Below are 26096 nucleotides of genomic sequence, written 5' to 3'. Positions count from 1 at the left end.
ATGGTAGATTGACAAGTCGACTCACCCAATCGTTTTGGGCAGAACGTCTACATTACTACAAGCTGCCTCGATGTAAGTCGCTTAATTTTAACTTCTCATCGTCGACCCCAAAATTTAGGTCTAAAACACAACCGAAGGAAGCCAGCTGCAACTACACCTGTATTGATCATCACAAACTAAGAGACCTCAGTGATTTGGGCTACAAGATCCCATACGTCGGACGGGTCGGCGCTCCTACGGAGTTGACGAACACCAACATGTTCGTTGTCCGCATCGATACCAGGATCGTTCACCGGATGACCAGTTCCAATGATATGCGAAGCCGATCTTCCTTGTCTTTGACGGCCACTGATCAGCCACTCGAGACACATGTCACTAAGCGTCAGCTGTCGAAGTCAGGATTACGGGGCATACCCACCTCCACCAACATTGTGACGACCGAATTTGCTTCATACATGCGCAGCAATATGTCGTCTTGCTTTGTTTTTCAGCCCGTTCTGTCAGAGGGCCAGGACGATCACGAGTCGTGTGACCCACAACTGGTGAATATGGACAAGAATGGCAGTGATGGGAGGATGAATAGCCCCAATCGGAATAGACCGGCAAGTTCGACGTTCTCTTCAGATGGTGTACGCATTGTATTGGCAGAGAATTATCACCCTGCCGCCTTGTAGTGGCACATATCCACCCATTGCCCGATGTTCACTGCCATGGGAGGCCGTGAGTATCATGGCATCCCAACTCGCCGAATATTCGCGAGTCTAAGCCTCCTGCGCCATCATGTGAGTTGACAAGCAACACCTGTTCAGGGAAAAGCGGGGTATCATTGGCGGTGAAGCGACTGGATGCGTGCAGATATGGGACCAAGCCCGAGCCGACGAAGGAGCGGATTAGCTGTCGCCGACAGTCACATAGTGTTAGGATGACGGAACCGGGTTTTTCGCGTGGCTGGGGAGATGCCCAGCTGACCCTTTTCTTCACGACGTGTGGGGACAAAGGCTGGATCGGTACTCAGACAACGTGCAGATAGGAGCCGTGGGCGGAAGTAAGCGACCCAGAATGGAGGATCTACATATGGGCGTTGATGGAGATGATCGACATATCCAAGACTGGTGGGCCTGTACTGACTCTGGCTGTTGCAACGTCGAGGACCCTCGGGAGGCCTACCAACAGGTATCAGCGACGAGCAAATACCTGGTCATGATCCGATAACCTCGCCAATTCTTGCCAACGACTGTGTCATGCGCAATGAGAAGGACAAGCATGCGAGTACCCCTTTCACGTCTGGCGAGTGGTGTAGGATTCGATGATCGTCGGAGGGATGCAGTGATGATTTGCATAGTTGTGGGACTGTCGCCAAGTCACTAAGCCACGTTTTCTCCAGCTAGAGACGCTAGCCAATTCGTCATATTGTCGCTCCCACCGGGTGGCATCTAGTTCTGCAACGCAAGTCACATCGTCACGCCCTTTCGAGCAGTGCTGGTCTTCCCGTTGACGGCCAAGCTGACAGAGAAGTTTTTTTTCGCTACTAGTTCAAGAACGCTCAGAGGAAAATCTTGCTAATCAACGCCACTTCCGGAGACAAACAAGCCCCAGTATTTACTTAGCATGCACGCGCGTCGGCTGGTGCCGTCTTGAACGTCCAGACACCAAACGGCTCATTATCAATCTTGCGCTATCCTCTAGCTTTTTGCCAGCACACCAAGCAGCACGTTCTCGTCAGGCAAGCGACACTTGCGGTCAAGGATTCCAGCGCCTAGTCCTTGCCCGGATACGGCACCCGCTGTAGGACAAGCAACTCAATCGACTTCTTTCCTAAAACGCATGCTTAGTACACAGCGGGCGCTCGAAGGTGGATAAGCCACGCAGGAACGTGGCAGCCTTCCGCAGATCGATCTGGTTTGACCTGCGTACAGGATCGGGGTGTCGCCCTTCTTCCCGCGCCCCCAGAAATGGACCGCTTATTGGGAGTTTTACAGTTTCCCTTGAATGTATTGCCAGCGTGCCAGTGTTACATTTTTCTCTGAAGGGGGTGTGCCCATCTCGGCCGTAGGCGTGCCGTGCCGTGTGGGCGCAGACACATGTCAACTTCGGCCCGACGCTCAACCAACTAGTGGGGTTACCAATAGGCTTGTGCATTTACACCGCGATGAAAGATGGGATGACCGTAGAGCCGCGCTTGCGGTGAGGTTGGCCTAACATCCGAGCTTGGGCAAATCAACTCCTTGCCCGATGTCGACTAACGTGTTCGAGAGTCTTTCGCTATGCCCGAACTGTACTCCTTCCCCCGGCACTTCCATCCGCGACGAGCATATGCACGGCGCAAATCAGTGCGTCTTCATGAGGAATCCACATACGGAACCTGGTTTCCTGGTCGGAGTGAGGCATTATCCTGGCCCGAGGATCGTAACCACACCACTAGTCGTGTTCCTCGAAATCTTGAACACACCCACTCAGCCGGCTCCCAGACTACGATTGGTGCTAGTAAAAGCCACGAGTGAAGTTTCCATCTTGGTATTGTAAGCATGTATTCGGCACGAGAATGATTATATCGACCCTGATTGGCAATTGACTCTCGAATCCAGCCCGTCTTCCCACGCCACACAACCGTATGCGATGGACTATGCATACTCCTGCAAGGCTAGTCAATGGTATTGCATCAACGATTCAGCACACGCATATCGGCGAGACGGTAGCATGTTACCATAGACTACTTCCCCGCGGTTTACAGGATCTACTCTAATCCATGCGACGTTTTTGACCCCAATGCACTTGGCTTCCCTACACAGCTACGCCAACGTAATGGATTCTCCAAGAGGCTTGCGCAACGGCAACTTTTAGCTAGTCTGTCATTGAGGCATGTTCATGCACAGGCAGCCACATCCGGACCCAGTGCAACCACACCCTGCTTGAGGTGATCTCCGAGGCCTGGATCTGTTCTCATGGGTTAGCTAGGAAAATTTCCTGATTCATTGGTTGCTCAGATTGGTGGAATGGCTCAGAAGGGTCCTCTTGGGCGAGGAGAGTCACCGTACAATCCTAGGATGCAGAGCTGTCTTGGTATAACGGGATCCCTTCGCGGGCCAATAAAATGAGCTTTCGATATCGGCACTACGCAGTGTCTCCATATTCACGGGCAATGGCTTTGTTTGCATGTGGTCTGTGAATAAGGTCTGTGAAGTATACAAGCGGACGGTAGCTTCGACCTAACGGGCACCAACACATCTGCTCCATCTCTCCCCTCGAGCTTTCAGAATTGCGCCGATACTATGGAGACACTGGGTCTATTCAGCAACATGAACAACCTCTCATTAGAGGACCAAAACTTTGTCTCTCGATTTGGGCGCGGTCCAAGGTGTTCCACTTCACATGCCACCGTTCACGAGGCTTTCGAGAGCGTCGTGGACAACCACCCAACCGCCGTGGCTGCTATATTCGGAAACGACAGCATTACTTATCTTCAACTAGATCTTGCTGCCAATCGCCTGGCGCACCACCTCATCAGCTCAGGTCTCTGTCCCAGGCAAAGAGTATGTCTCGTTGTACAGCGATCGATCGAGATGCTCGTCGGCTTCTTAGCCATTCTTAAAGCTGGTTGCCAATACGTTCCTATCGACGGAGGTGTTGCCTCAGACCAGGCTCTACAGCACATCTTCAAGGACACTGAGACACGGTTCATATTATGTCTCCCCAGATACTGGGACAGGGTGAAGCAGTTTGCGAGTCAAGAAGCTATTGTCCTTGAGCTGGGAATGACTACTGGAGCATTTTATCCTCCTTCACGGCCAAACATTGAAGTCACCACGAACGATGGCGTGTTTGCCATGTACACATCAGGTAAGCTGGTCACTCCCTATATCTGGAACTCTATTAATGGTTTATCAAGGAAGCACTGGCGTACCCAAGGGTGTGGACGTCAAACATGGCACGATGACTAACCCACTTCTTTCGGAACCTGGAAGACTGGGTATTACTCTCGGCTCAAAGATCGGACAGGTCTTGAGCATCTCTTTCGCGATGGGTATGCACTTCGACTTTTTTCCGTCATAAAATATGCTAACATACTACCAAGGCGCATGGGAAATGTTAGGATCACTGATGAACGGTGGTACGCTATACCTCCGGGGCTCAGATTGGGAGGCAACATTAGAAAAGGTCGGTACCTACAGCGGTATTCACGATACCACTCGACTAACTCGACCCATAGATCGATATCTTGATCAGCACCCCTTCCATACTCTCAAAGTATGATCAACAGCGTTACCCAAACATCAAGACCATTGCCGTAGCGGGAGAGGCGTGCCCACAAGCGTGAGTCGACCATCAAAACTTTCCATCGAGCCTTTTCTAACCATACGCGTAGTCTCGCGGATGACTGGGCTCAAGGTCGAAACTTTTACAATCTACTCGGCGCGACGGAGACATTCCTTTTCTCTGCACATCGACACATTCCGGGCGAAACTCTATTCATTGGTCGGCCACTACCCAATACCACATGTTACATACTCGATGATGCAGCAGAGCCTGTGAGCGTCGGCGAAAAAGGAACGCTATGGGTTGGGGGCGCAGGTGTCTCAAAAGGCTACATCAACCTGCCACTCACCACTGCGGAGAAATTTCGCCTCGACAAATTCGCAAATGACGGGTAAGTCAAGAATCTAAAACTAACACCACAACTTCAGCCCTCTGACATTGAGCCAGATCCATGATGTACAACTTCGGGAACATCGTCTGCTGGAGAGCAGATGGCACACTTGAGTCTTTTGGTCGAATGGATGATCAAGTTAAGATCAAGGTTTGTTTATCTGGGGATCACAGCACAAACAGTTGAGCTGACCATAACAGGGCTTCCGCGTTGAGCTTGATGGAGTTACTGCTGTCATTGAGGTAATTTCCCTTCATTGCAGACATGATCGGGGCTGACAATCGGGCATAGCAATTCTCTGGTATCACACGAGCGGCCTCTCTCGTCATCGATTCAGTACTCTACGGCTTCTACGCATCATCCACCCCTATTGTCGAACAAGAGCTTGACGCATATGTTCGAAAGTGCCTGCCCTACTACTCCGTACCTGAACGATGGATATCAGTTCAAGACGTCCCGTTGAACCCCAACGGCAAGGTCGACAAGACTCAGCTCAAAGCTTTGGCTGCGGAATTCCCCGTCTCGAAACCAGACGTCGCGCCAACCAGAGGAGCACACACGCGACACGACTCAGCCTTCGACACCCTGATAGTACCCGCGAAACCTGTAGACACCCACTCCGTGGTTGCTGAAGAAGTTACTCGGGCATCTTCTCACGACGTTGACCTTGAGAAAGGACCTCAATTCAACAATATCGAGGAGCGCTCCTCCTCTGGAAGCGACAGACCGTACGAGCTACCCATCACACTACCAGAGGTGCGGGGCTCCCCCACGCAAGCCTGGCTACGACATCGAGGACTCATCGCCTATCGCTGGCTTCTCCTTCCAGTCTTTCTCGCAAACATTGGAGTCGCGTGCTGGCTTCTTTACGACAACATCAAACGCCAGGAATACCCACTTTCGTCGACCGCAACGGCTACTGCTGCGAACCTCTGCGCTGCGATTCTGGTACGGTCGGAACCGGTCATCAATCTTTTGTTTACTATTTTCTCCTCGGTTCCTACTTGGGTGCCCCTTGGGATACGGCGCATCTGTGCGAACGTCTTCCATATCGGCGGAATCCATGTCGGCTGCGCGATGGCCGCAGTGATCTGGTTCATCATCTTTACCGTCGGTGCCAGTCTCGAGATCGCCAAAGACGTTGACGTGAGAATTCTTTCACTAGCACCAGCGATACTGTCTTACGTCATCATTGTTCTACTCCTTGCGATGACAGCACTGTCGCACCCTGTCCTTCGCAGTCGATACCACGACTTATGGGAGAACCTGCATCGCTTCGGTGGATGGACGGTACTCATCCTCTACTGGGTGCTTGTTGGTCTGTCTACAAAGGAACTGAGCCGTGGATCAGGCATGTCGACCTCGGAGGCATACCTGCGAAACCCGTCACTCTGGCTCATTGTGATCGCGACTTGCGCCATCATCTTTCCCTGGCTATTCCTCCGTCGTGTCTCCGTCAGACCCGAAGTCCTGTCCTCTCATGCTATTCGCCTGCATTTTGATTCGCCCATCGTGCCAGGTAAGGGTGTTCGTCTTGCGCAACATCCACTTCGCGACTGGCATGGATTTGCCACAATCACCAATGCGCCTGAAGGAAAGGGTTACTCGGTAATCATCAGCCGAGCTGGAGACTTCACAGGTCACATCATCGACACTGCTCCTACACATATCTGGAGACGCGGTATCCCTACTTCTGGCGTTCTGCGAATTGCAACCTTGTTTAAGAGCGTTGTAGTAGTCGCAACAGGATCCGGTATTGGTCCATGCCTCTCTATCTTCCCATACAAGCACATCGCCATGCGCATTCTCTGGACAGCACCCAACCACGAAGCTACTTTTGGGAAATCCCTCGTCGATGATGTTCGCAGACGAGACCCGAATGCAGTTATACACAACACCCGTATGTCTGGAAAGCCTGATATGAGCCTCTTGACATATCAACTATACAAGGAGAGCGGTGCCGAGGCGGTGCTGGTCATCAGCAACAAGCAGTTTACACAGCAGATTGTGTTTGACATGCAGAAGAGAGGAATTCCGGCATATGGTGCGATTTTTGACTCATAGGTAACCGAAGGCATTCGGGCTATGACTTATTAACGTGTTGACATAGATTACTAAGTATTGACTTAATGAATGAAACGGCTGTTCTAACATGACCATTAAATCCTCAAGAGTACGATGAGAATGAGCCAAATGTACGATCATTGTGACGGTTGAGGCGCATAGCTAGCGAGTGGACGATTCTGCCGCCTAATGCTTCAGTACGTGTCGAGCCTCGGCAGTGATCGTCATCACATTAGCTCCGGTCTTGGACACTTGGCAATTATATGCTCCGAACTAACGCCATGCTCTTATGAGGCAAACTCCCACAGCTTCCGAATTAAACATTCACCGATACAGATCGTGTGTATTATGGACTTTTGGAAATACAGATACATGTAATCATCATGTAGATACCAGTACAGTGTTTCGAACACCCAAGGCCATCTTGGCTTTGTTCTTTTTGATTTGCCAAGATAACATTACCGCTACGCGATAGCCATCGACCTGCCATTTCTAGCCTTCGCCAAAATGCCATGCTTTTGGTCACGACTTAATCTACCTTATCTGACCTCCTAGCCCACAGGGCAGCTCAATGCCACGGTGACGCATGCCTGGATCTACTTGATCCTCCCAGGCAGGTGCATCACGACTTTCTGCGGAGAAGAGACGAAACGAGAAGGAGATCAAGTTAGCGCCCGGCGCAATTCGCGAAGTCGCCCAATCACACACTATTACACCATAGCACCCCCCGATGGGCCTATGCTGGAGAACATCAGCTGTCGGCCATTAGGGGAAGGTAAATCATGGTACTACCAGGATAGGAGGAATGTAGGAAGTATAAGGTACCCTTCATTCCACAGTATTATGTGGAGATCAAGCAGACCTCATCCTCTCGCTATCACATATTCCTTCGTTTGCAACTGTCTTCAAGATGAAGTACGCCATCGTCGCAGCTTTGATTCTTCAAAGTACTACCGTTCTCGGTAGCCTTTTGCCTGTTTACTTCAAGGCCCCGTCACCAGCACACTTCCTTGACGTTGTCAACAATGGAACCTACGATCTTGGCTGCAGGCCCAAGGCGGTCCCAACCGAGCAGGGTCACTTTGAGCTCCACGCGTACCTGACCGAGGAGCAAATCGCGCATCTGACCAAGGAGTATGAGAATTCGTCGGATATCAGCCTGCATCGCCGCGATCTCAGCAAGCGACAGGGTGGTAATGCACCCATCGGCTCTGGTGACCGCTGGCAGGGAGGTGCTATCGCACCATCTGGTCTCGGCACTAAGGCTGCCGGCTCGACCATTAGTAGCATCATGAACGTCAACGAGATCAACTCGGCAATCAAGGGTCTCGCCAGCGCATACAGCATGCCCACCATCACTCTACCATACAAGACATTCAACGGTGCCACCCAGACCGCTGCATACGTCGGTGCTGGTACAGACAAGTCCGCCTACCGCCTGTACCTTAGCGCTGGTATGCACGCACGTGAACGTGGAGGTCCCGATCAGCTCATCTACTGGATCTCCGACCTTCTCGCTGCCAACAAGGCTGGAACTGGGCTCAAGTACGGCAGCAAGTCCTACACCAACGCCCAGGTCAAGACCGTCCTCGCTGCCGGTATCGTCTTCTTCCCCCTCGTCAACCCAGACGGTGTCGCATACGACCAGTCCACTGGCTCCCTATGGCGCAAGAACCGCAACACCCGTTCCGGTAGCAGCGGCTCCTCGGTTGGCGTGGACATCAACCGCAACTTTGATTTCCTCTGGAACTTCAGGAAGTACTTTGATCCGTCCACCTCCCCTGCATCCACTTCGCCCAGCTCGGAAGCATTCTACGGCTCGGCTGCAGCATCCGAGTCGGAGACAAAGAACCATGTCAGCGTCTATGACAGCTTCCCCAACATCAGATGGTTCATGGACATTCACTCGGCAACTGGCGATATCCTTTACAACTGGGGTGACGATGAGACCCAGAGCACCTCCACTACCATGAACTTCCTCAACACCGCATATGACGGAAAGAGGGGTCGTCTTGGTGACTCTACATACAAGGAGTACATGCCCTCGACCGACGTAACGAACATCAAGAACATCGCTGCCAAGACTGCTACTGCGAGTGAGTACCACTGATTACCACACTTCCACGGACCCCGTACTAATACCATGACCAGTGCGCGCAGTAGGCGGTCGTTCCTACAGCTCCATGCAATCCGTCGGTCTCTACGCCACCTCCGGCGCTTCCGACGACTACGCCGCCAGCCGAGTTTACGCAAAGTCAGGAGCCAAGAAGGTCAACGGATGTAAGCACCTCAGAAATTGCTATATATCAATATATCATACTGACTTCGATGCCAGTCACCATGGAGTTCGGATATGCCACTAACTTCTACCCCACATTATCCGAGTTCAACAGTAATATCCTCGACACCAACGCTGGATTCATGGACTGGGCGCTCGCAGCCATTGCCGCCGGATACAACTAAAGCGATTATGAGATGATGAATGAGACGAAATGAGAGATGTTGTATATATTAGTACCTTTTCTATCGATCCTATAGGGCGGCGTTATCGAAGAGATGAGAGGGGGATATATCCTTTGCATAGTGGGCATATTTCCGAGACAACAAAATACCATTTATCCATTAATCTAACACAAATGGAGTGCTCTGCGATCACAAAGTTGGGGCGTCATAGTAGTTGTTTAAAGTCGTTTAGGTGCGGCAGTTTTAGCCACCTGCCTCGCTGAACTACGGTATACCAGAGTCAGTACCATATTCGAGCGCACAACAACCACAACCCTCCAAAAACATATCCTCAAACCAAACCACCATTCGAAAATCTTCAATGACATACTCTAATCCCTCCGCTAAAATAATCCTCCGTCATATACCCTCCCAGCACAGCCACACGCGTCCCCCCTGCCCATAACAACCCGCAAACATCCATGCCATCCACTTCCACCCCAGTCCCAACCACACTTCTAGACCCATCCCATCCCTCCACCCAAAAGCAAAGAAAAGGGTACCCATACTAGTCCCAAAATCTAGCGTGTTTCACCACCCAGCCCAGCGAACGGACATCCACCACCCCATTCGTTCCCTCTCGCCCGCGCCCGCCCGCGACAAAAAAGCAACTGGACTCTCAGGTTAGAGCCTGTTTCCTTGTCGGGAAAGATGTTACTCGCTCTGAGGTTTAGACGTCGGGAGGGGGGAAATTTCCGGGGGAAAGGAGCGGAGGGGTGTTCATGCATATGTGCGGTAGGCGGACAAATTTGACGTGATGTGACAGGTTTGCTAGCGCTGTTGCTATGGTAATTCCGGTGGAGGAGAGCTAGGTAGGTGGTGTGGCGGCGAATGAAATGGGGTAGGTGAGGGTTCTAGAAGGGGGAGTGTGAGTGAGGTTGTTTCGGGGGGGCGTTCTTGGTGTTGGTCACTTTTTTTTTCCAAATGGGAGATGGGAAGTGTTGTTTCAAGCAACTGCATGGGCTGGACTGTGTGTGGTGTTTTAGATTTCTTGTTGTGAGAGGTGGTAGGTGGATAGACTGCATGATGGCCATTTCGGGTAGATCCCGCTTCTGGGCGCGTGGGCCGAGCATACGGAGATTATAAGGCTTCCGGGCCTTAGTATGCGAAGGGTTCTGGCCGGAGGATCTTTCTGTAACCTAGTGTGCTTGCATGGGACGAGGGTATTTGGTGCGGAGATTTGGGGGGATATCAGATGAAGTCCTTGGCTGGCAGTGCCAATTCATGTTGAAAAGTCGAGATGCGGGATTATTTCCAAGGCTTTGTAATATCACAGTTTTTATTATAGTGCACAACAGAGAATAGGTGTGAAAGGGAATAACGTGGTATTGGATGAAAATATATACAGTTAGAAAAGAGGTAGAAAAGAAAATCTATGAACAAGCGGCGTCAACTCCAGCGTCGCCTATATTTGGTCGTTGCCAACCCAGGGGGAGGCAGCCTTCCAGTCGATAAGGTCAAGAGGGACGTTCTTCAGATCGGATACACCCATGTTGGCAGCGTCCATGATGAGCTCGTTCTTGAGGAGATCAGCGGCCTTCTTGACACCGTCGGCACCGTAGATGTTGGCGAACATGAAAGGACGACCGACACCAACAGCCTTGACACCGAGAGCGAGGAGCTTCAAGATATCTGTGCCGTATCGGATACCGCCATCTGCGTAGATTTCGATCTTCTTGAATAGTTCGGGGTCGCGCTGGTGAATCTCCATTGCGACTTGGAGGGTTGATGGTGATCCATCGATCTGGCGACCTCCGTGGTTGGAGAGGAAAACGGCCTTGACGCCCTGCTTGACTGCCTCCTGAGTATCTTCAACAGTCTGGATGCCCTTGGGGATGAGTGGCAGGTCGGTAAGGTTCTGGAGCTGTTGGAACACCTCCCATGTAAGCTTGGTAAGCTGCGTGTTTGCTGATCCGACACCGTAGCGTGCAGCCCGGTGCCTGATAGCACTACCAGCCGAGTCGACGGTGATGACAAGACCTTTGGCACCCAGTGACTTGGCTTTGTCAAATAGCGCCTTGGTTGATGACAAGTTGCCGTTGAGGTAAATCTGTTGGAACATGACTTGGTCCTTGCTGGCGCGAGCGGCGTAGATGTCTTCCATGGGAATGGATGAGTAAAGCGATGGCATGTACAAGATGCCGGCCTCTCCAGCACCCTTGGCGAGGCCTACCTCACCAGCGTCGTTGGCATATCCACCGCGAGCGCAAGGCGAGATGAAGATCGGCGAGGAGAAGTTGTGGCCGAGGATGGTTGTTGGCATGGTGTTGGGGACGTTTGTGACATCCGTCAGGAAGCGTGGTCGAAGACGGAAGCGTTGGAAGATTTCCAGGTTGTTGCGGTAAGACCATTCACCCGCTGCGCCATTGCGGTAGTATGTGAATGATGATGCGTTCATGAAGTTGCGACCAACCCATTGGAAGTCAGGCAGACCGACCAAAGAGTTTAGTGGAGGGAGTGTCTTGTTGGCGACGAAGGCACCGAACTGCGCATCAATGCCAGTGTCTGGTTCATCCAGGAAGGGACTGGCAGCAAGGGCGCACGAAGCGAAGAGTAGGACTGAGGTACGCATCTTGAGTTGAGTGAATGTAGGAAAGTATGAGAGAAGGAAAGATCGACTGTGATGCTGGAGGATAAACGTGGATACACTGAAGGGTCTTATACTCCGGGCAGGTAGGCCACGCATACAAGAAATATTGCAGGGGCACTCAATTCGCCTCGAGGTCGAGATACCGCCTACTTCGCCTTACCAGTCACGTTTGGCATAAGGACCTGCAACCTTGCATGTCAACCAAACCCTGTTTGTACACTTTCTGTACCAAACTGCAGTGCAACTGGCATAGCCTGCTAAGCTTAAGTGCCGAAACAAATTGCGTCATGGCAAAAGGGCCGTTATAGCCTCTATCATATGACTATGCCTGGCAAAACGTACAAGTGGAGTCGGGTTATCTCTTAGATGCGCCGCCAAGATGATCCAGAGGCGGTTGAGCAGGCTGTTGTTTGGCATGAATTGAAAGCTCCAGACGCTAGAACTGCTTCGGGCCGAACTAGTTGATGACAGGTTTTGACGTCCAGGCACCTGGGGAGACCCACAACGGAATGGCGTTTTCAAACGGCGCCATCGTTGTATTGTGATTGGCTGGGATTGTTGAGAATCACAGAGAATTTCATAAGATTGCGGTACCGGGACAAGGTCGAAACGGGAAAGGTGCTTCGGTCGCTGCCGTGGTACTGCTAGCTAGGATGCTCGGATCACGCGCCTGGGATGTCGCCCATGCCTGCCTCTACCCTGTTCATCACTGGCAAAAGAACCATCAGGTTGAAACTTCTGATACCTTGGTCGTGAGATGTTCCCTGGGGAGTGGAAGTTGGTGATAAGAACACGATCCTTGGCGGATTGGGGTGGGGGGCTTTGGTCCGATCGGATGGTAGTACCCATGATGCGGATGCGACCCATGCAGTACCTGGGCACAGATTACTTATATTCGGGCCATATATATGCAACTTCCCTCGTTGTCAAGACGAACGTCCTGTGGCTGCAGGTGTTCCGATAGCCTTGCATAATACGGTCGGCTAGCGATTCCGAGCTGGGCCTTAGGCGCTGTCTAAGAACTACTAGCATTATTTCTTTAAGTATCCATCGCCGTCATCAAAGGCGTTAGTCTTTTTGCTGCGAAACGTGTTTTTGTGCAGTCTCATGTCGGATGGCATGAGCATGCGACAGCCCCAGCACGTCGTCATGTTCTTCACCAACCTTGGAACTCTACTTCCACTACCACTCTTCTGGAAGACACCAAACACCCGTCACCGTCCGTTAACAAGCATCAAGTATCAAGCGCACCATGCCTGGAAAGCTTGATCTGCGGCGGCCGAGGGAACGCCCGTCTTACATACGTTACTGCGCCATGAAAAAGGCCCGGATCCTTAGACGGCCGAATCTCCGCCCTCCGCCCTCACAATTCTCGCTCTATATATCATGCTCTGCTTACGATATCAACAGCATGATTATTCTCGCAACTAAATTGAGGCTGTACTTTGTTGACCGATGTTTGAATATGTTGCGCGGGCTATTTCGTAGTGCACTGCCACTATGCCGGGTGCATTCCACAAGAAGCAGACTGACCGAACAATTTTATGCAAACGTACTGCAGGGCTAAACTCGAGATCGCTCAAGTGTCGGTCAAGAGAGACCCTCTTTGGGCTCACTACCATCATGTAGCCAGCCGCAGCGTGTTCAATTTCCGGATATGCTTCGATAGTGTGTACCTTCGTGGACAAACGTGCGAAACTTCCAAGGGCATATGCATTTAGCCAGTTGCCCTCATTAAGCCCAGGTGGCGTCGGCGACTACATCTGGAGAAGAACGAGAAGGATCTCCTACCCTGGATGCTCCAATACTAGACGGGACAGTATTATAGAGAGGCATGATTTACCCGGAGGACCGTGGGAGCCAGACAAAGGTTTGGACCTTCCTTTTGGAACAAACTTCTAATTAGGGTGGGTAGCGAAAAGAGTATGTGAGTATGTACCTGGGTTTGTTTGTCATCAAAGGCTGCGGGGGACGACCGAGCCACGTGCGGGGTCCTTATCGCTAACCTACACTCAAGCTCCGTCCCGTTATACCACTATATCAGCTCCGACCTAGTATGGCGAACATCCTACGTGTCGCAGCTTGCCACGTATCGCCCGTATTCCTGAGCGCATCTCGAACGACTGACAAAACTATATCGCTCATCAAGCAAGCTGCCTCAAGAAAGGCCAACCTTGTGGTATTCCCAGAAACCTACATTGCTGCTTTCCCAGTATGGAGCTCTGTAAGGGCACCGACGGAGAATCACTCCTTGTTCCAGCGCATGGTGAAAGAGTCGATCTACGCAGACGGAGATGAGATGGAAGCAATTCGTGAAGCGGCGCGGTCTAACGGCATCTTGGTCAGCATTGGCTTCAGCGAGAAGTCGCGACAGAGCAACGGTTGCCTATATAACTCGAACCTGACTATCGGAGCGCAAGGTGAGGTACTGGTGCATCACCGCAAACTGGTCCCGACCTTCTTCGAAAAGCTTACTTGGAGCCCCGGTGACGGCCATGGTCTACGCATCGCTGCGACAGAGTTCGGACGCATTGGCACATTGATCTGTGACGAGAACACGAATGCGCTTGCAAGGTACGCTTTGATTGCGCAGGCCGAGCAGGTGCATATCTCTACCTGGCCGGCGGTATGGCCGACAAGAACACCACATAAGGTGAGCCAGCTGGGCGGCGAAGATCAATCTTCCACTACTAGTGGAGCAAATTATGACAACTTAGCTGCCAACAGAACGCGCGCAGCAGCTCATTGCTTCGAGGCAAAATGTTTTGGTGTCGCATGTTCCGGGCACTTGGGAGAAGATGCGATTGAAACCATCGTCGACGGTGCAAGCCAGCCTGATGTAGTGGCTGACACTTTGCGCGTTATGCCACGAGCCGCAACCTTCTTCCTAGATCCGACGGGCGCACCACTTCGAAGCTTCATCTACAAGAATTCAGACAAAGAGTATGTGGGTGCGTTGCAAGACCAGGAGGACATACTCTATGCCGATATGAACCTAGATGACTGCATCGAGGGTAAACAATATCATGATGTTGTAGGAGGTTATCAGCGACTGGACGTGTTTGACCTAAAAGTTGACCGATCCAGGAAAGAGCTAGTGCGCTTTGTTTAGATAGTGAATACAGATGAGTCTTACTGACAAGAGGTGATTCAGGAGAACCTGCATGGTAGCACATTCATCGTGGAATTGGACCACTTCATCCGTCGCAGGCCACAAAGAATACTAACCAACGTTGACAAGCTGCTTTTCTCATCAGCCTTCCGTTTCAGGGACTGGAGTTTCGAGCTGAACACTGGATCGGCCGAGGCTGGCCACAAGCGAAGAGTGCTAACTAGACCTACGCTAGGAAATTGGAAAACGTACGACTTCAAAACCCTAGTGGCACATCCCTCTCACAATTTCGCAGAGTGTTTAGTGGCCCAATATAATTATCTTGGATCATCTCGAAAGTGCCCAGGACACTGAGACACGTCACTGCAGGATTTTCAATTCCACAATCTATCCCAGTCCACACCAATGCCATGTTTCATTAGCCTGAGAATCCGCCTGACGATCGGGACCACGTATGGTCTTCTCCTGATGGATGTACACATCCACCGCCTTCAACACCCAACCTCTCGAATCCGTATCCAGCCAATCGGAATGGTCACCCCCGGACCGAACTTTCCGCCCATGACGCGCAGGAACGTGAGTGCAGTGGCGATAAAGTATACGAGCCGACAAAGTACCGAAACACGACCAAGATACTCCACGGCCCGATTGCGATCGGCATCCCATGATCCCGGTACACTTTCCGATCTGATAACATTATTGGAGGAATAAACATCTTTCGATCTTGTCGGAATTATCAATTAACTTGATGGTCGCATGAGTTTGAGATTTTCTTCTTCTTCCGCTTGTTTGACACACGCCATTTCTGACTCTTGTAGCTCGTTCCTTTCACTTCGCATGGTCTGAGAGTAAGTAGAGCGAGGACCGGAGTGCTGAGCTTATGTCCGATGTCAGCGTTGGCACACTCACCCCGTCCTTAGTTTCCTCGCCATCTCAAGCTTCACTGCTGCCATCCTCACTGTCGGCGCCGGACTAGTTTTACCAACCGCCGCGTTTGCAATTAACAGACACGATCAGCGTCCGTATTGTGCATCGTCGTGACAAAGTAATTCGTGTTTGGGTACCAGGACAATGCGTAGTAGGCGCAGATCGCGATAGTGTCAGCGCATTTCGCCCCAGCTTCACCAGCTTCACCAAGCAACATTGTGTATGTAGCGGTGAGCTCTCGGTGGGTAGCTCGGTGTCTGCCTACAAAGAAGCTATTTGGGCTTTAGGTGCGGTTGTTTGGGTTTCCTTTTCTTGTAGTGAATTAGATCTAGGGGTTCGTCTGAATTTCCTCGGATGGGGATTATCGCGGAGGTTTGGCTCTTGGAATCTCTTTTTACGCTTTCAGAAACCCGGATTCATCATATAGTCAGCATCTTAGTATTATCACCGAAATATCGTAAGACAGCGGCACTCAAGATTCATAATCACAATTCTACTAAATCTTGGTACAGCCCACTTGTTTTAGGTAAAGGTCGCCAAACCTATAGCGCTTAGAATTTACCAATTATTACAAAGATTCCTCCCACTTATATAGTAACATTGTTTTGTTAGTATTCTAGCTTAGTCCAGTAGATGACGATGGCTGAAAGGTTCTCTCCGAGAGTCAAGAGGCTGTAGAGAGAAGCGCCGGCAAACCCAGACTTGGAGTGCAACCGCACGGCAAGCGTTGTTAGCAAAACTGCCATGACTATGACTACAACATTGAGCACGCAATTCAGCCACTCTTCGATCATGGGCAGCAAATAAGATGGCCGTTGGCTAGACACGATTAGACGAGAGTTATTCTCAATCTCGTCGTGCATGAAGCCGAACGCCCGCAGTGTCGCAATGCCCCTGACCGTGTCGAGAAAATGTGTGTACAAGGGACTCTTAGCCTCGAGGTCAAGCTGCCGGATCTGGCGCGAAGTGCGTAGGTAGAATCGCTGCACAGCATACAGCAGTACAACAAGGAACGGATAGCTTATTGCAAGGTATGCTGATGACGTGGGAATAACAGCAAGTTGTCCAACTGTCTGAGCGAGTGTCAGAAGTGCAATGATGGATGCTTCTGGCAGCTCGGTATCAATGAGATTCAGATCCTGCGAAAACAAATTCGTGATGACGCCGGTATCTGTTTTTGTGAAGAAAGCAAGCGGTGCCCTGATTATAGTGTGCAAGACATCGCAGTGTATATTTGCGCCGGCTTTCTTGACCGAGATGATGAAGATGGCGATACATAGGAAGAGTAGTGATACAAGAGCACAGGCCTGGAGCAGGCCATAGATGCCTATGTAAAAGCTGTCCAAGTGCGCTTGTCCTTTCGTTTTCAGAGTTTTGGTCCAGAACGTGAGCCAGACGGTTGAAAAGTTGGTGAAGAATCCCCAAAGCGCTGCAAGGAAGCTAGAGCACACTGCTAGAAACACGCCCATGCTTTTAATGTACTGCTTGTATACTGTTCGGTCCCCATACTGCCGCGCACTACCTACGGCTGGCACCAGTGATATGCTATGTGTTTTCGGTACCTCGGCAAGCTGCGATTGTGGTTCTGGCTGTGGCTCCATGGACGTCGTGAATGTCGACCTTTGTGACAGCGCGTGAAGCTGAAAACCTTCATGAGCTTTCAGTTGGTCGAAACTGACTTGCGCGACGACGGTGCCGTCTCCCAGTGCAATGATGTGGTCCGCTGCGGGAAGGTGCAGCATGCTATGAGTGCATAATACCACGGTAGTCCGCCGTCTTCGCAGCAGGCCGTTTGGTCCAAAGACTTGGTTGAATACATGCTCCGCAGTCTCGGCATCTAATCCGCTAAATACGTCATCCAGGATAAACAGATCAGCTTGTAGATACAAAGCTCGAGCGAGAGAAACACATTGCTTCTGGCCACCAAAGAGCGTGATTCCGTCAGATCCAACGTTAGTGCCATCTCCTTGAGGGAGCGTAGCAAAGTCGTAAATGAGAGCGGTCGCTTTGATAACTTCGGCATACCTTGCCGGGTTAAATGGTGAACAGACCACGATGTTTTCTCTCACCGACTTGTTGAAGAGAAAGGCAGTCTGATCGCAGTAGCCAATATGGTTGTGATGCGACCTGAACGCCACATGGTGTAAGGGGCTAGACCCCAGCGGCCGTATCGATGACGATACACAGATGACTGATCAAGAGATGCCTTGTAACAGAGTGGATTTGACAAAGAGCTACAAAAGGATACTAGCTGTACATAAATACAGGAGCGGACCGAAGATGGGCCGAAGTAGAATTAGATGGATGATGACAGAAACCTATAGATGTATCTCGAAGGAATCGCATGACGACAGCTACGCACACAGCGTAGCGCATGTAATAGGCTCAGCCTGTTACACATGGCCCTGAATAAATGGTAGCTCTCCCAATAGCGCCCTACAGAGGGTGGACTTTCCCGAACCAACAGGTCCAACCACCATAGTGAGTGAGCTTCGGGTCAATGAGAAGTTCATGTCGTGCAAGTGATGAAGGTGGAGAAATGTGCGTGAACTTGTTGTATTGGAGCTACGGGAGAAGGGAGAATATCTATGGTGCGCGCACGGAGCAGCTGACTAATCAGTGCCTGGCCAATCAGAGCACGGGAAGCCTGATTCACCGTGAATACTAGTGAAGGCTCTCACCGCGTCTCGACAGCAAGACAAACTGTTACCGGCCAGATGTGCCTTGGGTAAGAGCACCTCACTTACCACATGTTGGTCCTGGTGCTCCTCCCTCATCTTGGTCCGCACTTTCTACACTCAATCGTATCATAGATACGTCATGTAAACACAGCCTTCTGGTTACCCTATAAAGGGCCACCTAGACACACACATACAGATCAATACATTGGTTACTTCATTACCACCACATTGCCACACCGCTCTCTCAGCGGTGAGACAAACTTATCCTGTAACTGCGTGAGCAGTGTCGGGTCGGAGGCTGTGGATCAACGATTGTATTGCTATCTGTTGTCGTGTTGTGATATCTGTGTACAAGAGCTCTCGGCTCAGAGGTAAGTGCACTTGCCCACCGGGCAGTGCCTGCTACAATAGGATATCATGTGACTTTAGTCACGTGGTTACACTTTATCATACCGGAGCGTAGGTCTAAGACGCTTAATAACAACCTAATATAGTTTTAATAAGCTTCTACAGAATAGCTTAACGTATTTTTTATCTTAAAGTTGCTACGCTGTATATTCCTAGCGTTACTGCGCTGTATACTACTAGCATTTCTAGCCCGCTGTAGGTCTACGGAACACCCCTATTTACCTAGTACCCTATTAGCGCGGAGCCTAGCGCTTAACCGCATAGTGGACTTTATTACGCCCGTACTGCCCTTACGTAACATGGGCATGTACAGCCTCTTTTGCCACAACAGCTAGCTTGCCAAGTATCCGGAATGGATAACGCTCCTAGCTTGCATTTGTGCTGATGGAACAAAGATTCCTCCCGCAATCATCTACCAAGGTAAAGGAGCACTTCGAAATGGCTGGGTAGAGGATGTAGAGGTCAACAAACACGAGGTTTTCGTCTCTAATTCACCATCTGGATGGTCGAACGATGAAATTGGTTTAGCTTGGCTTGAACTGGTGTTCGAGAGAAGCACTAGGAAGAAAGCGCGCTCAAGTTACTGCCTCTTGATCCTTGACGGCCATGGATCATCTAACTATGGATTTTATTGAATATTGCGATCAACACAAGATCCTCCTTATCGTATTTCCTCCTCATTCGACCCACAGTCTTCAGCCATTAGATGTGGTGATGTTCAAGCCTCTTTCTAGTGCGTACTCGTCCGAACCCACCAACTCTCTCTATCGCAGCCAAGGACTCACTCCTGTTAGTAAAGAAGAATTCTTCCCACTTTTCTGGCCTACCTGGAACATTTCCTTTACCTCTGAGAACATCATGAATTCCTTTAAAGCCACAGGGGTGGTGCCATCAAATGCCGACGCAGTCTTGAAGCGCTTTAGAAACACCGCTTCGGATTGAGATGAAAGTCTAAGATCAGAGCCAAAGGGCAACAAGAGCAGCTGGATTTAGCTCCGAAATTTATTCAATGCTACGGTAAAAGACGAGACAGATGAATCAACAAAAGAGCACGTCCATTCACTCCCTCAAGACGCATAACGATATACTCAACACCGAAGACGAGTGCTTACGCCAAGCTCTTGCACTTAGAAAGAAGCACAAGAAGAGGAGCAAGCCTCTAGACCTTCAACAGCGCAAAGAGTATCATAGTAGTGCAGTGTTCTGGAGTCCTTCAAAGCTCCGCAAAGCCCAGATTCGCGAGCGAGTAAAACATCAAGAAGAAGAAGCAGAAAAACCCCAAAAAGCACAGAAGAGAGAGCTAAAAGTCGCAAATACCTTGTATAAGAGAAAGATGGCTGAGGAAGCAAAGGCGTTGCGAGAGAAAGTGCGAAAGAAGCCCGGGCAGAAGAGCGCAAAAAGGCGGCTGAAGCCGCCGCGCGGAGGGCCCAAAAAGAGCAAGAAAAACGAGATCGCAACTCTCAATAAGCTCTACAACAATTCCAAAGAGGCAACAGAACAGCTTCAAAGCCTCCTAAAGGTCGACAGACAAAGCGGAGGAGTGATAATCGCGTTTGGGGGGGGGGGCTGTTGAGGCGCAACCTGCATCGCCAGCTCCACCCAAAACGACACGAACACGATTAATAACAGCACCAAAAAAAATCTTCATAGTATAAAAGTTTCGCAAGCATGTACATAGCACAACGCCAAGTTATCGCAATATAATCACGATTTGCAGTGGCTCTACAGCTTCATATCTAACTTCATGTACATGTTGGTGGGGTGGCTCAACATGTGGCCAGTCACGGTATAGTCTTAGATTGTACTCAATGCAATGGACTAAATCTCTCATCGATTGACTAATAAATTATTCGCTTCGTAATAACATTACCGTGGCCCGAGTCATCACACAAACATGTAATGAAGAGGTCAAGTAATTGTGAAGGTAAGGCGGCGCTAATATTTGTATTCGATCGAGCTATCAATGCTCGATCATACCACAACGGCATGCGCCCCCGTTCCCATTGGTATTTGAAGCGTCTTGGAAGAGCTGACCGAGATAGTTGAACGAGCCATCGCGGAGTTGTGCATCAATATTTGGCGAATTTCTGAATAACGCTTGAACTTGCGGTCGCTTCTTACCAATCATAGCTTGTTCACTATCTGCCAAGTTCCCGAAGTCCTATCACCTTCCTAGCAACAGACTCATGCCGACCTTTCCTCTACTATTAAGACCAAGGCTGGTGTAATCCCCGGTGGGATTCTGCCGAGCTAGTGCTAATTGTGAGGTGGAGCTGTCGCACCTTCAGCAAGTCGATGTGCACTGCACCTGCATCCTGTGCAAGGGTCAAGCGTGCCTATACATGCAGGGGCCTCTTGACCTCCCGTATTACTGAGTCTTGCCGCTGCTTGGTCCCTTGCTTCTCTATGCCAAACACTACTCCACACCCTGAGGCAAGGCAGACACCAGCAATAGGGATCAGCATGACTTTCACGCGCCCCGCGGACGCTATCAGAAGGCTCATACGGGTGCTGACGTCGCTAGAACAAAATAGTGGCCCACTCAGGAGGCCTGATCAACAGCGTTCAAGCTCCAATCTAATCTACATTAGGATGAGGTGGATCTATGGGATTTTGGTCTATTAGCCACCCAAACCGTCACAAGAAGACTAGGTTTAAAAGCATGTCCGGAAGTACTTTCCTTTCTCTCTTATCCTTCTTCCTGCACTCTACTGACTTATTGAACAACACAAACACCACCGCGAACTCGACATGCATCACCTCCGTGATGCTCTACTAAGCCCCTCGCCAGAGGGCCCTCCTGAACTCAACAAGCTAGACGAAATGGCTAAGGATATGCTAAGCGTTCGTGAATCTGTGGCGCGTGGGGAATTTAATGAGCTCCGCGGAGCAGCTTTCTATAATCGAGCTGGGGTTGTCAGCAATCGATACTGCAGCCTAGGAGATGGTATAGATTCTCTGGTACACCACATTCATTCTATGTGGCACATGTACTACCAGCTTAGTGTGCACACGGCACATGATACGTACGATCACGACCGCTTGGTCCTCGATATCGTCCGAATTCAGGGACTGGGACCGTTGACCAGGCCCGTGACTGGGAACTACGGCATCGATATCGCACGAACAGTCGATGGCACGGTGTGGAATGACCTCCCCTTCCTGGCCACGGACATGACCGAATTCTGGATCAACAATTGCGCGACCTTGAAAAACGCTCAGCGACTCAATCTCGCGTCCTTCTTAGCTAAGCTGGCGTCGACCCGCGTTAGCAAGGATCGAATCTGTCAGATCGGTCTTGTTCTGTTCTCCTCTACTTTTGAGGAAAGACGCGTGATTGTCGGAGGGGAGCCAGATGAACTTGCTTCACATCAGTGGATCTCGACTCTTGATTTGATGCAGCTTATGCCGGCTGTGTGTGTGTGGGTCAAAGAGGCTGGTCACGTTCTTGTCCAACTCTGCGATGTCTCATGGAATGATTGTCCCAGCAAGATTGGGCAGGGTGGGCATAACTTTCTAGAATCCGAATTCGGGAAGCGATCACCAACTGGATTCACCCCATGGAGATGGATGTACTGGCTCAAGCGTCTCCATGAAATTCGTGAAGAAGCGAAAGAGGCAAATGAGAAAATCCTCGAGGAGCAGACTACGGATGCTATTGACCGCATGGTCGCGCAAGTGCACAAGCGAAATTCTGGAATTCTCAGGGCGTACCAAGACGGTGGAGATTTCTTGAAGCAGGATGAACATTTGTCATGCTTGAAGGGTAAATATATCAAATAAACTCAGACGTCCCTTGATTCTGTGCTCGTCTTTCGGAGTTGCTTCGGAGTCGCCAAATCCCAGTTCGCTCACTTTGCGAAGGGGTGGTGATGTGAACGGTCTGTAGGTACTGTATTCCAGCTACCTAACCCAGATGCTATTTACAGTCGAGATGAAGAGAAGAAGAAAGTGGGCGGCCATTCAGCTTTTGTTTGGGTTGACGCACGGTCCGCGTGCAGCTGAGGCAAGGTGAGGGACAGAAGGGAAGGAAGCGACTAGGCCAGCAGCCTAGTCATGTGACCTCGGGCTCAGCCCGTTACACGATCGTATCGCGATCATAAGCTGGAGCGGAACCAACAAGCTTAGGGCTCTTTTATAACGTCGATGTTTGGTTTGAGCGAAATATCAGCAGCTCCACATCCAAATCTTGAAACCTTCGTGGCCTGAAACCGATATCTAAGGCCTTGATACGGACTCAGCCAAGGCACGTTATCGTCGGACTAACTCCGTGATGCGTGCGGTTTCGTATGACAGCCGAGATCTCGGCCCGTCCCAGATTCAATATCGGCTTGGCTCTCCCAAGACAACTGAAGATTTAGCTGACCAAGATTGTTCAGTCAGTCCAAAATGCAGAGCGTTATCAACATTTGTTATAAACATCGCAATAACACTTCTCGTATGCAGGACAGCTTATCAAAGTCAGCAGTTGCGGATCCCAATCCCCTCATTTGGTACTTACTAAACAGGGTCTTGACCAAACAGTATATGCCAAAGATACTCAAACACCCTTCCACTAGTCTCATCCTTCAGCGAAGTTTCCATCAACCACGTATAAAACTTCTTGTACTCGTCCAAAGACCGCTTCTGCACTTGCTTGCTCGACACAGCAAATTGCGCGCAGCAAGGAGTCGCCAGTATGTGCGGCACATCGTTATTATTGAACAAATCTCGCCACGCATCCGGCATCGCTGCCTCGATCGTTCGATGATCCTCAGGTGGGTCTCGGAACGGCATCACTTCATGCGGACAACCGGGATCGTGGACGCAACGTAAATTCGCATAGCCATTGCTTTGGATGAAGTTGATGTTGAGGCTTTGCAGAGATACCACGTTGGAATGTTCGCTGTTGTCGGTGTGCCAGGCGAGCGGGTAGCCATCTTTGTGCGGATGAATGAACGCGATTGTTGAAGGCAGGTTGTCGTAATTTTGCACAATGTATGCGAGGTATGCATTTGCTTCCATCCCCTTGTTTCGAAGGGTACGTAAGGTGCTGTTGGTGAGCGGATCGAGAGTCGATGTGTTGTGTGGCGTTTCGGTGTCGATGTTGTAGATGGCTGATTGCCAGTCTTGCAGGTCGGTTTGTACCCAGTCTGTTTCATCTTCGGGAAGCTTTGCCATTACCACAACACGATCAGGTAACGATGGGCTGGGTGTCGCGACTGTGGTACTGTGCGTTAATGTGCTTGAATGTTGCGGGACAGTGGAGGTCGGCGATGTTTCCTCTTTCGTCGTGCTATGCGCAATTTCCTGCTCTATAGTCTTTTGCTCTTTTCCTGCTTTTGTTGCCTCATATCTCCATAGCTTCTTAGCCGCGCTAGCCTCGACGCTTTCTTCTTGGAGATCATGGAAATGGGCGTCAAAGAGGAACCATGCGCAAAGTAAGAACACTGCTACCACAATGACCTCAATTTTTCTGCGTGAGCGCAGCATGGTTTGGCAAGTTGATGGGGTACTCGAGAGGTGATTGAAATGAACATGTGACAACTCGGTTCAGGTATTCGTTTCGAGCTTTCCTCGCGCACAAATTCTGATTTCTCTCTCGATCGCGACTCCGATGCGTGGTTGTAGCGTACGCGGGTGATATGGAATGCTTAGAGACGGCGAAGAACAACTGGGTCGCACGGCCTAAGACATATCCTATAAGGGAACCCGAAATGCGTCTCTTGCAAAGAAGAGAAGGAGACAATTATCGCAGCGCGCAATCTTACGATGTAGCATTGCTGCACAGCTCAGCTTTATTAAGACACCGACACGGCAGTCGGACGTGAGCCAGGCCTGTATCCCAGCGATTATCGCAAAATCTGATTGCAACAACGAATTAGAAACAGGCAAAGACCGACCCGTTTCTTAATCGTCCACAAAGTTGCAGAAAACGTCCCACGTCGGCGCTAGGCGGCGCTAAGCGGCGTTCGCCAATTGGTGGATTGATGAGGCTGACGCTAACCCTAGGTGATAGCCCTGCAGCAGCGCATAACTATACGCAAGTACAACATCGAAGTTAAATTTGGATATGGTACTCCACTCATTCAGATCTTATCTCCTGCGATGGCCTTGCCGCCTCGTTGTTGCCTTATACCAGCAGTTCCTTGCTCTTCTTAGCCCTCCCTTGCAAGTTAATCTTCAAAACCGAGTATTGCAATGGGTCCCTCCACAAGCTTATTCTAACTATTCTGGGGGCTTATACATTTATCTTCCTTTGCGAGAAGCCAATGCCAGTGTCAGAATATGGGCATATTTTGGGTGGTGGACAAAATCCGGGTGTTCGGAGCTGTGGATTCTGTGGATCAGTTAAATTAGTCAGCGCGCACAATCCACCGCGACCCAACTGATCGAACAGCGTTGGACAACAGAACACACGACATCAGACCAGAACAATACAATCGATCCCAATCATATTATTATACTATTATCCCCGTCTTTGATAACCCATCACAATCTGACAATTAAGAGTCTCATCCGCCCTACCAATAATCCAACAACCAAATCGCTATGACCGCTCAAGCCAACCAACAGAACGCGACAGTGCTCCTACGCGACGAGCACGACTATCGCGCTTGGTACAGCCAACTCCAAGCGCGCTGTGTCACCTACAATATATGGGAACAGGTCAATCCTGATGGGACAAAGCTGCCACTGATGGAGCCGTTCCCTCCGGAGCTCCCGGAGTGCGCCGACTACGCGCCATCGACTGGACTCCCTGCAGGAGCCAATCCAACTAGACTATCAGATCTATCCTCAGCGGGACAACGAGCCTACAAGGACGATCTTGAGATCTACAAACTCAAAATGGAGCAATACAAAACAAAGTACGCCAGATACAAGACTGAGATAACCAATCTCCAACACATTATGATCCTCGTCCAATCTACCGTCGCGGTTCACCTACAGCGCACCTGCTGTCCGCCAGATGGATCGATCAGAGACTGGATCAAGAACCTTCGAGCCCATGTGGGCATCACTATCGAAACCGAACGAGAGCAAGCGCGACAGCGATACTACAGTGCTCTTAAACCACCTCGATCCGCGAATAACTGGGATACCTGGCTCGCCGAGTACAATCAAGCTGTAACTGAAGCGGAGACACTTAAGGTGCCTGATACTACTCAGTTTAGATCAGTAGCTGTA

At 50.4% G+C, this 26096-nt stretch overlaps 10 protein-coding genes across 10 annotated transcripts; 6 read left to right on the top strand and 4 right to left on the bottom strand.

Moving 5' to 3' along the window:
- Window positions 1–176: 176 nt before the first annotated feature.
- On the bottom strand, window positions 177–430 carry PtrM4_019920 (uncharacterized protein; the record flags this gene model as incomplete). The annotated part of the gene is made up of 2 exons (XM_066103379.1): window positions 177–386; window positions 419–430. 2 exons carry the CDS (start codon window positions 428–430, stop codon window positions 177–179), a joined length of 222 nt encoding a protein of 73 aa, XP_065965581.1.
- A 2839-nt stretch (window positions 431–3269) lies between these two features.
- PtrM4_019910 (uncharacterized protein) lies at window positions 3270–6709 on the top strand (the record flags this gene model as incomplete). The annotated part of the gene is made up of 8 exons (XM_001931850.2): window positions 3270–3837; window positions 3887–4021; window positions 4073–4155; window positions 4208–4311; window positions 4364–4645; window positions 4702–4795; window positions 4846–4887; window positions 4937–6709. The coding sequence occupies 8 exons, from the start codon at window positions 3270–3272 to the stop codon at window positions 6707–6709; spliced, it is 3081 nt and encodes a 1026-aa protein (XP_001931885.1).
- A 910-nt stretch (window positions 6710–7619) lies between these two features.
- PtrM4_019900 (peptidase M14) lies at window positions 7620–9172 on the top strand (the record flags this gene model as incomplete). Its single annotated transcript, XM_001931849.2, has 3 exons — window positions 7620–8805; window positions 8861–8989; window positions 9045–9172. The coding sequence occupies 3 exons, from the start codon at window positions 7620–7622 to the stop codon at window positions 9170–9172; spliced, it is 1443 nt and encodes a 480-aa protein (XP_001931884.1).
- A 1444-nt stretch (window positions 9173–10616) lies between these two features.
- On the bottom strand, window positions 10617–11783 carry PtrM4_019890 (LldD, L-lactate dehydrogenase (FMN-dependent) and related alpha-hydroxy acid dehydrogenase; the record flags this gene model as incomplete). Its single annotated transcript, XM_001931848.2, has 1 exon — window positions 10617–11783. One exon carries the CDS (start codon window positions 11781–11783, stop codon window positions 10617–10619), a length of 1167 nt encoding a protein of 388 aa, XP_001931883.2.
- A 2074-nt stretch (window positions 11784–13857) lies between these two features.
- On the top strand, window positions 13858–14913 carry PtrM4_019880 (CN-hydrolase domain containing protein; the record flags this gene model as incomplete). Its single annotated transcript, XM_001931847.1, has 1 exon — window positions 13858–14913. The coding sequence occupies one exon, from the start codon at window positions 13858–13860 to the stop codon at window positions 14911–14913; it is 1056 nt and encodes a 351-aa protein (XP_001931882.1).
- Window positions 14914–16448: 1535 nt separating this feature from the next.
- Window positions 16449–17980, bottom strand: PtrM4_019870 (MdlB, ABC-type multidrug transport system, ATPase and permease component; the record flags this gene model as incomplete). The annotated part of the gene is made up of 2 exons (XM_066103378.1): window positions 16449–17865; window positions 17910–17980. 2 exons carry the CDS (start codon window positions 17978–17980, stop codon window positions 16449–16451), a joined length of 1488 nt encoding a protein of 495 aa, XP_065965580.1.
- Window positions 17981–19962: 1982 nt separating this feature from the next.
- Window positions 19963–20502, top strand: PtrM4_019860 (EMP70 multi-domain protein; the record flags this gene model as incomplete). Its single annotated transcript, XM_001931845.2, has 1 exon — window positions 19963–20502. One exon carries the CDS (start codon window positions 19963–19965, stop codon window positions 20500–20502), a length of 540 nt encoding a protein of 179 aa, XP_001931880.2.
- Window positions 20503–21680: 1178 nt separating this feature from the next.
- PtrM4_019850 (DUF3632 domain containing protein) lies at window positions 21681–22712 on the top strand (the record flags this gene model as incomplete). The annotated part of the gene is made up of 1 exon (XM_001931844.1): window positions 21681–22712. One exon carries the CDS (start codon window positions 21681–21683, stop codon window positions 22710–22712), a length of 1032 nt encoding a protein of 343 aa, XP_001931879.1.
- A 619-nt stretch (window positions 22713–23331) lies between these two features.
- PtrM4_019840 (DUF3431 domain containing protein) lies at window positions 23332–24401 on the bottom strand (the record flags this gene model as incomplete). Its single annotated transcript, XM_001931843.2, has 2 exons — window positions 23332–23380; window positions 23431–24401. 2 exons carry the CDS (start codon window positions 24399–24401, stop codon window positions 23332–23334), a joined length of 1020 nt encoding a protein of 339 aa, XP_001931878.2.
- Window positions 24402–25460: 1059 nt separating this feature from the next.
- PtrM4_019830 (uncharacterized protein) lies at window positions 25461–26091 on the top strand (the record flags this gene model as incomplete). The annotated part of the gene is made up of 2 exons (XM_066103377.1): window positions 25461–26023; window positions 26079–26091. The coding sequence occupies 2 exons, from the start codon at window positions 25461–25463 to the stop codon at window positions 26089–26091; spliced, it is 576 nt and encodes a 191-aa protein (XP_065965579.1).
- Between the last annotated feature and the right edge of the window lie 5 nt (window positions 26092–26096).

Source organism: Pyrenophora tritici-repentis, chromosome 1 (genome assembly GCF_003171515.1).
Source record: "Pyrenophora tritici-repentis strain M4 chromosome 1, whole genome shotgun sequence".
NCBI lineage: Eukaryota > Fungi > Ascomycota > Dothideomycetes > Pleosporales > Pleosporaceae > Pyrenophora > Pyrenophora tritici-repentis.
Note: the sequence above shows the minus strand (reverse complement) of the source record. Positions and strands in the feature narration are given on the sequence as shown.